At 41.2% G+C, this 15,000-nt stretch overlaps 1 protein-coding gene across 2 annotated transcripts in view; it reads left to right on the forward strand.

Moving 5' to 3' along the window:
- adamts18 (ADAM metallopeptidase with thrombospondin type 1 motif, 18) overlaps positions 1 to 15,000 on the forward strand; it is a 133,420-nt gene that overhangs the window by 95,781 nt on the left and 22,639 nt on the right. For both annotated transcript variants that reach the window (XM_017717899.2, XM_017717900.2), the window contains 2 exons: positions 8,096 to 8,216; positions 11,678 to 11,804. In XM_017717899.2, coding sequence (XP_017573388.1) covers positions 8,096 to 8,216; positions 11,678 to 11,804 — 248 coding nt within the window. The remainder of the gene's footprint in view (positions 1 to 8,095; positions 8,217 to 11,677; positions 11,805 to 15,000) is intronic.

Raw genomic sequence — 15,000 nt, forward strand, 5'->3', positions numbered from 1 at the left:
CCTACATTTAGAGTCGGTTATTCTTTCAGTCTAATGAGAAACTGTAGAACGGACTCGGTTTATATCACAATACCTACATTTAGAGCCTGTTATTCATTCAGTCTAATGAGAAACTGTAGAACGGACTCGGTTTATATCACAATACCTACATTTAGAGTCAGTTATTCATTCAGCCTAATGAGAAACTGTAGAACGGACTCGGTTTATATCACAATACCTACATTTAGAGCCGGTTATTCATTCAGCCTAATGAGAAACTGTAGAACAGACTCGGTTTATATCACAATACCTACATTTAGAGTCGGTTATTCATTCAGTCTAATGAGAAACTGTAGAACGGACTCGGTTTATATCACAATACCTACATTTAGAGCCAGTTATTCTTTCAGTCTAATGAGAAACTGTAGAACGGACTCGGTTTATATCACAATACCTACATTTAGAGCCTGTTATTCATTCAGTCTAATGAGAAACTGTAGAACGGACTCGGTTTATATCACAATACCTACATTTAGAGTCGGTTATTCATTCAGTCTAATGAGAAACTGTAGAACAGACTCGGTTTATATCACAATACCTACATTTAGAGCCGGTTATTCATTCAGTCTAATGAGAAACTGTAGAACAGACTCGGTTTATATCACAATACCTACATTTAGAGCCGGTTATTCATTCAGTCTAATGAGAAACTAGAACGGACTCGGTTTATATCACAATACCTACATTTAGAGCCAGTTATTCTTTCAGTCTAATGAGAAACTGTAGAACAGACTCGGTTTATATCACAATACCTACATTTAGAGCCGGTTATTCATTCAGTCTAATGAGAAACTGTAGAACGGACTCGGTTTATATCACAATACCTACATTTAGAGCCTGTTATTCATTCAGTCTAATGAGAAACTGTAGAACGGACTCGGTTTATATCACAATACCTACATTTAGAGTCAGTTATTCATTCAGCCTAATGAGAAACTGTAGAACGGACTCGGTTTATATCACAATACCTACATTTAGAGCCGGTTATTCATTCAGCCTAATGAGAAACTGTAGAACAGACTCGGTTTATATCACAATACCTACATTTAGAGTCGGTTATTCATTCAGCCTAATGAGAAACTGTAGAACAGACTCGGTTTATATCACAATACCTACATTTAGAGTCGTTTATTCATTCAGCCTAATGAGAAACTGTAGAACGGACTCGGTTTATATCACAATACCTACATTTAGAGCCTGTTATTCATTCAGTCTAATGAGAAACTGTAGAACGGACTCGGTTTATATCACAATACCTACATTTAGAGTCGGTTATTCATTCAGTCTAATGAGAAACTGTAGAACGGATTCGGTTTATATCACAATACCTACATTTAGAGTCGGTTATTCATTCAGTCTAATGAGAAACTGTAGAACGGACTCGGTTTATATCACAATACCTACATTTAGAGTCGGTTATTCATTCGGCCTAATGAGAAACTGTAGAACAGACTCGGTTTATATCACAATACCTACATTTAGAGTCAGTTATTCATTCAGTCTAATGAGAAACTGTAGAACGGACTCGGTTTATATCACAATACCTACATTTAGAGTCGGTTATTCATTCAGTCTAATGAGAAACTGTAGAACGGACTCGGTTTATATCACAATACCTACATTTAGAGTCGGTTATTCATTCAGTCTAATGAGAAACTGTAGAACGGACTCGGTTTATATCACAATACCTACATTTAGAGTCGGTTATTCATTCAGTCTAATGAGAAACTGTAGAACGGACTCGGTTTATATCACAATACCTACATTTAGAGCCAGTTATTCTTTCAGTCTAATGAGAAACTGTAGAACGGACTCGGTTTATATCACAATACCTACATTTAGAGTCTGTTATTCATTCAGTCTAATGAGAAACTGTAGAACGGACTCGGTTTATATCACAATACCTACATTTAGAGTCGGTTATTCATTCAGTCTAATGAGAAACTGTAGAACAGACTCGGTTTATATCACAATACCTACATTTAGAGCCGGTTATTCATTCAGTCTAATGAGAAACTGTAGAACAGACTCGGTTTATATCACAATACCTACATTTAGAGCCGGTTATTCATTCAGTCTAATGAGAAACTAGAACGGACTCGGTTTATATCACAATACCTACATTTAGAGCCAGTTATTCTTTCAGTCTAATGAGAAACTGTAGAACAGACTCGGTTTATATCACAATACCTACATTTAGAGCCGGTTATTCATTCAGTCTAATGAGAAACTGTAGAACGGACTCGGTTTATATCACAATACCTACATTTAGAGCCTGTTATTCATTCAGTCTAATGAGAAACTGTAGAACGGACTCGGTTTATATCACAATACCTACATTTAGAGTCAGTTATTCATTCAGCCTAATGAGAAACTGTAGAACGGACTCGGTTTATATCACAATACCTACATTTAGAGCCGGTTATTCATTCAGCCTAATGAGAAACTGTAGAACAGACTCGGTTTATATCACAATACCTACATTTAGAGTCGGTTATTCATTCAGCCTAATGAGAAACTGTAGAACAGACTCGGTTTATATCACAATACCTACATTTAGAGTCGTTTATTCATTCAGCCTAATGAGAAACTGTAGAACGGACTCGGTTTATATCACAATACCTACATTTAGAGCCTGTTATTCATTCAGTCTAATGAGAAACTGTAGAACGGACTCGGTTTATATCACAATACCTACATTTAGAGTCGGTTATTCATTCAGTCTAATGAGAAACTGTAGAACGGATTCGGTTTATATCACAATACCTACATTTAGAGTCGGTTATTCATTCAGTCTAATGAGAAACTGTAGAACGGACTCGGTTTATATCACAATACCTACATTTAGAGTCGGTTATTCATTCGGCCTAATGAGAAACTGTAGAACAGACTCGGTTTATATCACAATACCTACATTTAGAGTCAGTTATTCATTCAGTCTAATGAGAAACTGTAGAACGGACTCGGTTTATATCACAATACCTACATTTAGAGTCGGTTATTCATTCAGTCTAATGAGAAACTGTAGAACGGACTCGGTTTATATCACAATACCTACATTTAGAGTCGGTTATTCATTCAGTCTAATGAGAAACTGTAGAACGGACTCGGTTTATATCACAATACCTACATTTAGAGTCGGTTATTCATTCAGTCTAATGAGAAACTGTAGAACAGACTCGGTTTATATCACAATACCTACATTTAGAGCCTGTTATTCATTCAGTCTAATGAGAAACTGTAGAACGGACTCGGTTTATATCACAATACCTACATTTAGATTCGGTTATTCATTCAGTCTAATGAGAAACTGTAGAACGGACTCGGTTTATATCACAATACCTACATTTAGAGTCGGTTATTCATTCAGCCTAATGAGAAACTGTAGAACAGACTCGGTTTATATCACAATACCTACATTTAGAGTCAGTTATTCATTCAGTCTAATGAGAAACTGTAGAACGGACTCGATTTATATCACAATACCTACATTTAGAGTCGTTTATTCATTCAGCCTAATGAGAAACTGTAGAACGGACTCGGTTTATATCACAATACCTACATTTAGAGTCAGTTATTCATTCAGCCTAATGAGAAACTGTAGAACGGACTCGGTTTATATCACAATACCTACATTTAGAGCCGGTTATTCATTCAGCCTAATGAGAAACTGTAGAACAGACTCGGTTTATATCACAATACCTACATTTAGAGTCGGTTATTCATTCAGCCTAATGAGAAACTGTAGAACAGACTCGGTTTATATCACAATACCTACATTTAGAGTCGTTTATTCATTCAGCCTAATGAGAAACTGTAGAACGGACTCGGTTTATATCACAATACCTACATTTAGAGCCTGTTATTCATTCAGTCTAATGAGAAACTGTAGAACGGACTCGATTTATATCACAATACCTACATTTAGAGTCGTTTATTCATTCAGCCTAATGAGAAACTGTAGAACGGACTCGGTTTATATCACAATACCTACATTTAGAGTCAGTTATTCATTCAGCCTAATGAGAAACTGTAGAACGGACTCGGTTTATATCACAATACCTACATTTAGAGCCGGTTATTCATTCAGCCTAATGAGAAACTGTAGAACAGACTCGGTTTATATCACAATACCTACATTTAGAGTCGGTTATTCATTCAGTCTAATGAGAAACTGTAGAACGGATTCGGTTTATATCACAATACCTACATTTAGAGTCGGTTATTCATTCAGTCTAATGAGAAACTGTAGAACGGACTCGGTTTATATCACAATACCTACATTTAGAGTCGGTTATTCATTCAGCCTAATGAGAAACTGTAGAACGGACTCGGTTTATATCACAATACCTACATTTAGAGTCAGTTATTCATTCAGTCTAATGAGAAACTGTAGAACGGACTCGGTTTATATCACAATACCTACATTTAGAGTCGGTTATTCATTCAGCCTAATGAGAAACTGTAGAACGGACTCGGTTTATATCACAATACCTACATTTAGAGTCGGTTATTCATTCAGCCTAATGAGAAACTGTAGAACAGACTCGGTTTATATCACAATGCCTACATTTAGAGTCAGTTATTCATTCAGCCTAATGAGAAACTGTAGAACGGACTCGGTTTATATCACAATACCTACATTTAGAGCCGGTTATTCATTCAGCCTAATGAGAAACTGTAGAACGGACTCGGTTTATATCACAATACCTACATTTAGAGTCGGTTATTCATTCAGCCTAATGAGAAACTGTAGAACGGACTCGGTTTATATCACAATACCTACATTTAGAGTCGGTTATTCATTCAGCCTAATGAGAAACTGTAGAACAGACTCGGTTTATATCACAATACCTACATTTAGAGTCAGTTATTCATTCAGCCTAATGAGAAACTGTAGAACGGACTCGGTTTATATCACAATACCTACATTTAGAGCCGGTTATTCATTCAGCCTAATGAGAAACTGTAGAACGGACTCGGTTTATATCACAATACCTACATTTAGAGTCGGTTATTCATTCAGCCTAATGAGAAACTGTAGAACGGACTCGGTTTATATCACAATACCTACATTTAGAGGCTTGAATTTAATGTGCCAGACCAGCAGTAAGTTGTGTTGTGGTTGTGATGTCACAAGTCATGGAGGTTTGGTTGGATCTGATTTATCAAACCTTTTAACAGGCAGTTCAGCTCTGTGTTATTAGTTTCCATTTCCCTACTTCAAAGTGGATAATTTAGGATGTAAATAAAAATATTGCCGCTCTTGCAATTTGAAAATTGCACCCTGTTAACTTGCAGTTTCGATATAGAAGCGATTAATTTTTCAGCCCTGCCTTTAATATCATTTTACACCATGCTTTTGTCTTTGCCGATGGCCACTGTGGCTCCTTAGGGGTTAAACCGTAAGGCGTTGTTTTATGAATGGCAGTTCCATGCAACTCTGTGTAAACCTGCTCTTTCACACGAATCAGGACAGCCTGCTGGATCTGAGCTCAGCTTAAATCACTCGTGCCTAATTGTAGTTTTGCTGAAGCTGCATTGTCCCTCCATTTGCTTCATGTAGTTCAGTCTGTTATTTGCAGCCACTGTGTTGTCAGTGCGTTCACTTGTGTTCTTAATGCAGTGGGGTTGCCAGATAGTGGGGAAAAAAGCATCTTTAAGAACAGAATAAAGGACCTGTTCTTTCAGGAGAACCCCCCCCCTCTTCCTGCTCAGGTCTAGTGTGTGACTTCTTACACAGTTCTGGGTAACACTTTGTATGAATGTCACGTTTGTAAGCATCTATAAGTACATTTATAACATGTAATGTATATAAAAATGAATTACACCAGATTGTCCTTTATAGCCATGTTTCTTTTATATTATGAATTGTTAATATAATGCATTGTGTATACTATACTATAACAAATAGTGTTAATAATGTTATACTGTCAGTGCTAAAGAAGTCAGTCCCAGCTTGGAGAGTTTAAAGACTAATATAAAGTTTATTTACTGAGATTTCCAGTGTTTTATTTCTCAGCGCTGGAGCTGTTAGAGCTGCATCTTCAGGGCTTCAGTCCTGAATATTCAGATGCTCCAAACAGGCCGTCCAGCCTAGAATCACTGCTACAGTGAGCTTTTCTTACCCAGCGTCCCGCTTTAAATGCTACACTACATTACATCACAGCAAACCAAGTACCCATCAGCCCCTCCCCTGAACCCCCTCTGACATCACACTGAGTGTGAAGTCACTGTGGAGTGAAGGTCTGGAGAGGGAGGGGTGAGATAGTCGAGTGCTGTTGTTGTAATTTAACAGTGGTGAACATTAACAGTGGTGAACATTAACGGTGGTGAACATTAACAGTGGTGCACATTAACAGTGGTGAACATTAACAGTGGTGTACATTAACAGTGGTGAACATTAACGGTGGTGAACATTAACAGTGGTGCACATTAACAGTGGTGAACATTAACAGTGGTGAACATTAACGGTGGTGAACATTAACAGTGGTGCACATTAACAGTGGTGAACATCAACAGTGGTGAACATTAACAGTGGTGAACATTAACAGTGGTGAACATTAACAATGGTGCACATTAACAGTGGTGCACATTAACGGTGGTGCACATTAACAGTGGTGAACATTAACAGTGGTGAACATTAACAGTGGTGCACATTAACAGTGGTGCACATTAACAGTGGTGAACATTAACAGTGGTGCACATTAACAGTGGTGAACATTAACAGTGGTGAACATTGACTTTCCCACATTGGGTGAAACTCTGATGTTGCTCTAGTTTAAACTCTGACATTTGAAGCCTGTAATGAGCTTTATTGTGTTTTAGTGTTTCAGTAAATCCTTCGGTAAATTCTTCAACTTTGAAGCCTCAAATCCGACTTACTCAGAGCTTCTCCGGGACCACCCGCCTGATCAGCGCCCCACACATGTCGCACAAATCTGATAATGCCCCACGATAGGATCACCAAACCTCACAATCAGCAGACAATTCAGAACTGATTCACAAAGTGATTCACTTTTTTATGGCCCATGATGTAAATGGCACGCTTCAGTTCAGATCAGACACATACAGACTCCCATTCAAACATCTTGACATTTGTAAGCAGCGGTCAGTGCCTCAGATGACCACTGTATCTGGGAACCGTGCGATCCTTTCTAACCAGCTCTTTCCAGCATGGCAGGAAAGGAAGAGCTGTGCTTAACCCTTTAAAGGGGAATTACACTGATGTCTGCATCATTCTGTGTGTGGTGTAATCAGAGACATTCAGAGGGTTTGGTGTTAAGCGATTCAGACGTCTTTACAGTGGTGGTGATGGGAACCAGGGGTCGCCATGACTACAACACAGATATAGACGCTTTATTTTCCATCCAGAACCACCAGAGAACCTACACGAGTCTTCTGAGCTTATATGGAATGTTTATGATGGAAAATATTGGGAAATCTGAAATATTAAGTTTTCTTTGGGGACTATTTTTCCTCACAGCGCCCTGCATATAACGTATCCCTCCACCATGAATGGAGTTTAAGGCCAAAATCTTCCCAAAATTATCATAAAACAGCATATCGGTCATCAGGCAGTGAATTCATAACCATTTCATGTAGCAACTTTCTGTGAGGATCTTTTAGAGGTGGACGTCTAGTTCCTATCACCACCACTATGAACAGTTCTGACTCGGTAAGTAAAATAGAGCATTTCACACCAAACCTGACAGCTTTCTGGATAAACCATCACTTTAAACTGCAGGTTATTAAGCAGCTCTTAATCTTAATACTCATAGTTTAGTGCCTACTATGAATTATTCAGTTACTGTTGCAAATGATTAATTCTGTATCATGACTTATTCAGGAACTATGATGAATTATTACTATGAAACTGATGTGCTGTTTTATAAACTGTAAACGTGGTTTGTCAGTTCAACCTAAAAACACTTTCATTCAAAGTATTTTTCTGACTTGAATAAACACAGTTCTGAACTGAAGTGACAGTGTTTAAGGAGGCTGACTGACCTGTTGCCTCTTTCTTTTCTCCTACTCTGTCCATCCACTCCCTCAGATCCTGCTGCAGGGGAAGAACCCCGGCGTGCTGTGGGAGTACACACTGCCCCTACAGGAGAAAAAACCCAACTACACCTGGACCGTCATCCGCTCTGACTGCTCAGCTACATGCGCAGGAGGTGAGAGAGAGAGACAGAAAGAGAGATGGAAAAAGAGAGAAGAGAGAGAGGTAAAGAGAAAAAGGTAGAGAGAGTAGAAAGAGATAAAGAGATGAGGGGGAGTAGAGAAAGAGTAATAAAGTGAGAGAGATAAAAAGAGGGAATACAGAGAGAGCAGGGGGGGTGGGAGAGAGAAAAGAGAGAGAGAGAGAGAGAGCGAGAGAGAGAGTGGGAGAGAGAGAGAGAGCAGGAGAGGGAGAGAGAGAAAGAGACGGAGAAACAGAGAGTGGAAGAGAGAGGGCAGGAGAGAGAGAAAGATGGTGAGAGAGAGTGGGAGAGAGAGAGAGAAAGAGAGCGGGAGAGAGAGAGAGAGAGAGAGCGGGAGAGAGAGAAAGAGAGCGGGAGAGAGAAAGAGAGAGAGAGCGGGAGAGAGAGAAAGAGAGCGGGAGAGAGAAAGAGAGAGAGAGCGGGAGAGAGAGAAAGAGAGCGGTAGAGAGAGAGAGAGAGAGAAAGATGATGAGAGAGAGTGGGAGAGAGAGAGAGAGAGAGAGCGGGAGAGAGAAAGAGAGAGAGAGTGGGAGAGAGAGAAAGAGAGAGAGAGAGAAAGAGCGAGCAGAAGAAAGGGAGAGACAGACAGAGAGAGCGGGAGAGAGAGAGAGGGAGAGAGAGAGCGGGAGAGGGGGTAGAGAGAGAAAAAGAGAGACTGAAAGAGAGAAGGGGGGAGTGAGAGGGAGAAAGAGAAAGAGAGAGAGCGGGGGAAAGTGAGGGAGAGTGGGAGAGAAAGAGAGAGAGAGAAAGAGAGAGACAGAGCGAGTGGGAGAGAGGGAGAGAGAGAGAGAGAGGGGGAGTGAGAGGGAGAGAGAGAGAGGGGGTAGAGAGAGAAAAAGAGAGACTGAGAGAGAGAAGGGGGGAGTGAGAGGGAGAGAGAGAGAGAGAGAAAGAGAGAGCAGGGGAGAGTGAGGGAGAGAGGGAGAGGGGGTAGAGAGAGAAAAAGAGAGACTGAGAGAGAGAAGGGGGGAGTGAGAGGGAGAGAGAGAAAGAGAGAGAGCGGGGGAAGTGAGGGAGAGTGGGAGAGAAAGAGAGAGAGAGAGCGGGAGAGGGGGTAGAGAGAGAAAGAGAGACAGAGGGAGGGGGGCGAGAGAGAGAGAAAGAGAGTGAGAGAGAGAGCGGAAGACAGAGCAAGCCAGAAAGAGGGAGAGAGAGAACGCGGGGGAGAGACAGAGAGAGAGAGTGAGAGCGAGGGAGAGAGAGGGAGAGAGAGAGAGAGCGGGAGAGGGGGTAGAGAGAGAGAAAGAGAGACTGAGAGGGAGAGAGGGGGAGTGAGAGGAGGAGAGAGAGAGAGAGAGAAAGAGAGAGAGCGGGGGAGAGTGGGAGAGAGAGAGACAGAGCGAGTGGGAGAGAGGGAGAGAGAGAGAGCGGGAGAAGGATAAAGAGAGTAAGAGAGACTGAGAGAGAGAGGGGGAGAGAGAGAGAGAGAGAGAGAGAGAGAGAGAGAGAGCTGGAGACAGAGCAAGCCAGAAAGAGGGAGAGAGAGAAAGCGGGAGAAGGGGTAGAGAGAGAGAGAGAGAGACTGAGAGGGAGAGAGAGAGAGAGAGAGAGAGAGAGAGCGGGGGAGAGTGGGGGAGAGTGGGAGAGAGAGAGAGACCGAGCGAGTGGGAGAGAGGGAGAGAGAGAGAGAGCGGGAGAGGGGGTAGAGAGAGTAAGAGAGACTGAGAGAGAGAGACAGAGAGAGAGAGGTGGTGAGAGAGCGCGAGAGAGAGATAAAGAGAGAGACAGACAGAGAGAGAGATGGAGAGAGAGGGAGATAGAGAGAGAGGGAGATAGAGAGAGAGCGGGAGAGAGAGAGATGGAGAGAGAGGGAGATAGAGAGAGAGCGGGAGAGAGAGAGATGGAGAGAGAGGGAGTATTGAGGGTTTTTATGTGTTTATATAAGGCTTGTGTTGTGTGGGAGGCAGAAAGTTTGCCCAAATTTATCAAAAGCTCCTTTGTGAAAGATAAATACCCCCTCCTCCACTCCACCTTCACCACGGCCCACCCTCCATTCACTCATCTGTGTGTGTGTGTGTGTGTGTGTGTGTGTGTGTGTGTGTGTGTGTGTGTGTGTGTGTGTGTGTGTCAGTGTCTTCTCCATTCATTCACTCTCTCAGCTCTCAGTGGGATCTGAACACAGACAGCCAGACAGACAGAGCTGTGATGGGCCCACAGCACACCTCTCTATCCATTCTGTCACTTTTTCTGTCCTCCAGTTCTGCTGTAACACAGGCCACAATGTAGAGCTGCCATTCAGCCTCAAAACCTCCAGAAAATAACTGGAGAACGGGGTGGGGGGGGGGGGGGTATGGTCAGAGTAAAATGAGAGACTGGTACTGTTTTATCATCATGATCATCTCTTAATCCTCTGTTGCACAATGTTGCCTCAGGGCAACAAACGAATTTTCCTCACTTCCCAATAACATTAAACATATTTATAGACGATAGGGTTATTTTTTATTATGAGAGCTATTGACAAGCTATTCAGTTCACTTTTCTTGCATAAAATGGACCTGATTATTAAATTCAAAAACATTTTATAAAATGTGTGCAGGGGTCCTTTTGGAGTGCGTTGCCTTGAGACAACATTGTGCGACAATGAGAAGACACGATAGAGCCGTGTGCCCTGAAGTGGAGAGACCCCGGCTTGTGACTGGCTAAATCCCTTCCACTGTCGCACAATGTTGCTTCTAGGCAACGCACTCCAAAAGGACCCCTGCACACATTTTATAACATGTTTCTGAATTTAATAATCAGGTCCATTTCATGCAAGAAAAGTGAATCGAATTTTTTTGTCTATTGTTCTCATGATGTGTGCAGTAGAGGGTAAAATAAGTCAAAAAAGCTGTTTACCAAAAAAGAAATAAATTAATAAAATTGTACTCACTTCAAAATATTTTTTATTAGTGTCTTAATGTACCGCCAACTTATTTAATTGTGTCAGAAATTTTAAGGTCCATTGGATAAAAAGAAAACTCTGTTTTTAAAAGATCATCTAGAGTCATAACTGGCTTGTGAATCACTCGACCAAACGTCTACTGGAAAATCAATATACAGTCATATGCAAAGGTTTTAAATGGACAAGTTCCAGGTTTTATTGATTTTCCAAGTGTGAGGTAGTATAAGTTAGAACATCCTTTACAGAGAACACATTTCTGCACATTTAAAGGCTCAGTTACGGTGCGGTAAACTTGAAATGTGGCCTGTGCCAAAGACGTTACAGGACATTTCATATTTCATTTTTTTCCCAATATGTTAAAATCAGCAAATAGAAATTAGAAATTGGCTAGAAATAGGCTAGAAATTGTGCACTAAAACATGCAGAAAATGTGATATTTTATAAGTGTGTTCTCTGTTCACTTAGAAAATCAACAAAACGTCATTTGACCACATACTTTTGCAAACATCTGTGTAAAATAAAACCGAACTGACCTCAGTTGTCTGTGTTTCAGGTCGCGTTTCGATGAAAGCCATCTGCCTGCAGGACCAAAGCACTCAGGTTAACTCTTCACTGTGTAACCCCCAGACCAGACCAGCGGTGGGCTCTCAACTCTGCAACACCCACCCCTGCCCTGCCCAGTACTGTTCTGAACTCTTATTAATGTGCCGTGTCTGTCTGTGGTTGTTTTTTATCCTTTTCCAGGACAAAAGTGTAGGAAACAAAAGAAAATGGTTAATAAGGTCTCAAAGTTCTATGAGTAAATATGAAGTGCAAACTCCAAAGTACATGATAATGAATTTGGATTGCATGATGATACACTATATAGACAAAAGTATTGGGACATGCTTCTTCATTTTTGAGTTCAGTTGTTTCAGCCACACCCATTGCTAACAGATGGATACAATTAGCACATAGCCCTAGCTCAGTGGCTTCAAACAGTGCCACCTGAAAAGCTCACCGCTACTGGACTCTGGAGCAGTGGAACGTATTCTGTGGAGTGATGAATCAGCTTCTCTATCTGTCAGTCTGATGGACGAGTCTGGGTTTGGCGAATGCCAGGAGAACGTTCCCTGCCTCGCTGCTCTGTGCCAGCTGTAAAGTTTGGTGGAGGAGGGATAATTATATGGGGGTGTTTTTCAGAGGTTGGTCTAGAACCCTTAGTTCCAATGAAGGTAAATCTTAAAGCTTCAGCACCAAGACATTCTGGACAATTATACACTTCCAACTTTGTGGGAATAGTTTGGGGAAGAACCTTTCCTGCTCCATCATGACTGAGCCCCAGTGACCAAAGCAGCTCCATAAAGGCCTGACTGGGTGAGTTTGGTGTGGAAGAGCTTGACTGACCCTCACAGAGTCCTGACCTCAACCCCACCCAACACCTTTGGGATGAAATAGAACGGAGATTGTGAGCCAGACCCTCTCGCCCAACATCGGTGTCTGACCTCACAAATGCTCTTCTGGATGAACGGACGGAAATTCCCAAAGACACTCTCCAAAATCCTGTAGGAAGCTTCCCAGAAGAGTGGAAGCTGTTGTATATGCAAAGGGGGACCAACTCCATATTAATGCCTATGGATTTAGACTGAGAGTCATAAAAGCTCCTGTGGGTGTGATGTGTAGGTGTCCCAATACTTTTGTCCATATAGATTAAATCTAAACAGTCCTTAAAGTTCTATGTAATTATTTGGGGTGGAATGATGGTAAACACTAAGACAGGTAGCTAAAATGATAACAGGTTCTAGCTACTAACCAGAAGGTCATAATAATATCTCTATTTGGAGTAAGAGGTTGGTCATGTTTCAGGAAAGTAGATCAGAAACTCCTCCAGGTATACGGCATAAAATGACGCACAAAATCCAGATTTTCCGCAGTAAAAGGCAAGAACCCAGTAGAACCACAGTAAGAACCACTGCTTTCTTTTAAAGCCCAGATTCAGAGTTTTTAGACAAAAAAGGGAAACATACTATAAAAGACTCTGTAGTTTATTAATCTACAATCTTTTTACATCATAACTACTAAGATTCTTACACAGCACTGTAGTCTTTGTACCACGTACTTACCCAGTTCATATCTAGAACCTGTGAGGCATTTCAGTGTAATTTAGCTAGACTGACTCGCAACTGTTACCCAAAATAATTCCCAAAAATAAGTCATGTTACCCAAAATAAGTACTCTGGAATTAATAAACCACACACTTACCTGCTTAATACCTAGAACTGTAACTGTAAAAGACAGTGTCACCAAGAAAAACGAGGGAGGCCTGCATGTATATACATTCAGTATATATTACTATGACATATACAATCAGGAACGCTGTGCTAATACTGGCCAGGCCTCCCTTTGCTCTCTGAACAGCCTCTGTTCCTCATGGCATGGATTCCACAGGTGGGAACACCACTGAAGAACACTAAACTCATTGTCTTGTTAATGAAACCAGTTTGAGACGACTTTGCTTTGTGACACAGTGCATTATCATGCTGGAAGTAGCCAATAGAAGATGGTAAATTGTGGCCTTGAAGGGATGATCATGGTCAACATGGTCAGTAAGCAGGCTGTGGCATTAAAGCGATGATTGATTGGTATTAACAGACCCAAGGGGGGCAGTCGTGGGCTGGAGGTTAGGGATCCAGCCTCGTGACCGGAAGGTCGCCGGTTTGATCCCCAGAGCCGACAGCACATGACTGAGGTGTCCTTGAGCAAACCCCCAACTGCTCCCCGGGCGCTGCGGATAGGGCTGCCCACCGCTCCGGGCAAGTGTGCTCACTGGCCCCTAGTGTGTGTGTGCTCACTAGTGTGTAAGTGGTGGTTCACTGCATGGATGGGTTAAATGAGGAGGTGAAATTTCCCCATTGTGGGACTAATAAGGGTCATTAATCTTAATCTTAAAATGTGCCAGGAAAACATTCCCTACCCCATTACACCACCTCCACCAGCCTGGACTGTTGACACAAGACAGACTGGGTCCTGGATTCATGCTGCTAGTGCCAAATTTTGAGCCTCAGCATCACTGCAAAAAGTAGCATCTTGTCAAGTGAAATTATCTAATCTAATTGATTTATCTATGATTTTCCATTTTGAGATGGTTGTGCGAAGATTATAAGATTTCCAGCTTATTTCTAGAGAAATTATATATACTGGCAGATAATTTTACTGGTTTCAAACACATTTTTTAAAACAAGCCAAATTGTGTGCTAACATACTGAGATAAATTTACCTAAAAAATCACTTCAAATAAGTAAAAAATGTCTAGAAATAAGCGAAGTAAGCTAAAATTAATCTTATGACAATCTCAACAGAAGAAATATTAGATTTATTGACTATTTTTAAGATAATTCGACTTGACAAGATGCCGTTTCTTGCAGTGACCAGACGTGGTCTCCTGCTGTTGTAGCCCATCCACCTCAAGGTTTGACGTGTTGTGCATTCGGAGATGCTTTTCCGCTCACCACAGTTGTACAGAGTGGTTATCTAAGTTAACTCAGCCTTTCTGTCAATTCGAATCAGTCTGGCCATTCTCCACTGACCTCTCATCATCAAGGCATTTTCATCTGCAGAACTACCACTATATTCTGAGTAACTCTAGAGATGCTGTGTCTAAAAATTCCAGGAGATCAGGAGAAGATATATATCAGAGGTGGACGAAGTACGCAAATCATGTAGTGAAAGTCGAGACCCCCAAGGTAAAATATCACTCCAGTGAAAGTAGAAGTTCCTCCCTTTAGACCTCCACTGGAGTAAAAGTACTAAAGTATTTCCCTTCAAATGTACTTAAGTATAAAGTAAAAGTACTAAAAGAGGAATTCTGGCTCTGATGTCCTGTTATCATTTTTATAA

Source organism: Pygocentrus nattereri, chromosome 25, assembly GCF_015220715.1.
Source record: "Pygocentrus nattereri isolate fPygNat1 chromosome 25, fPygNat1.pri, whole genome shotgun sequence".
NCBI lineage: Eukaryota > Metazoa > Chordata > Actinopteri > Characiformes > Serrasalmidae > Pygocentrus > Pygocentrus nattereri.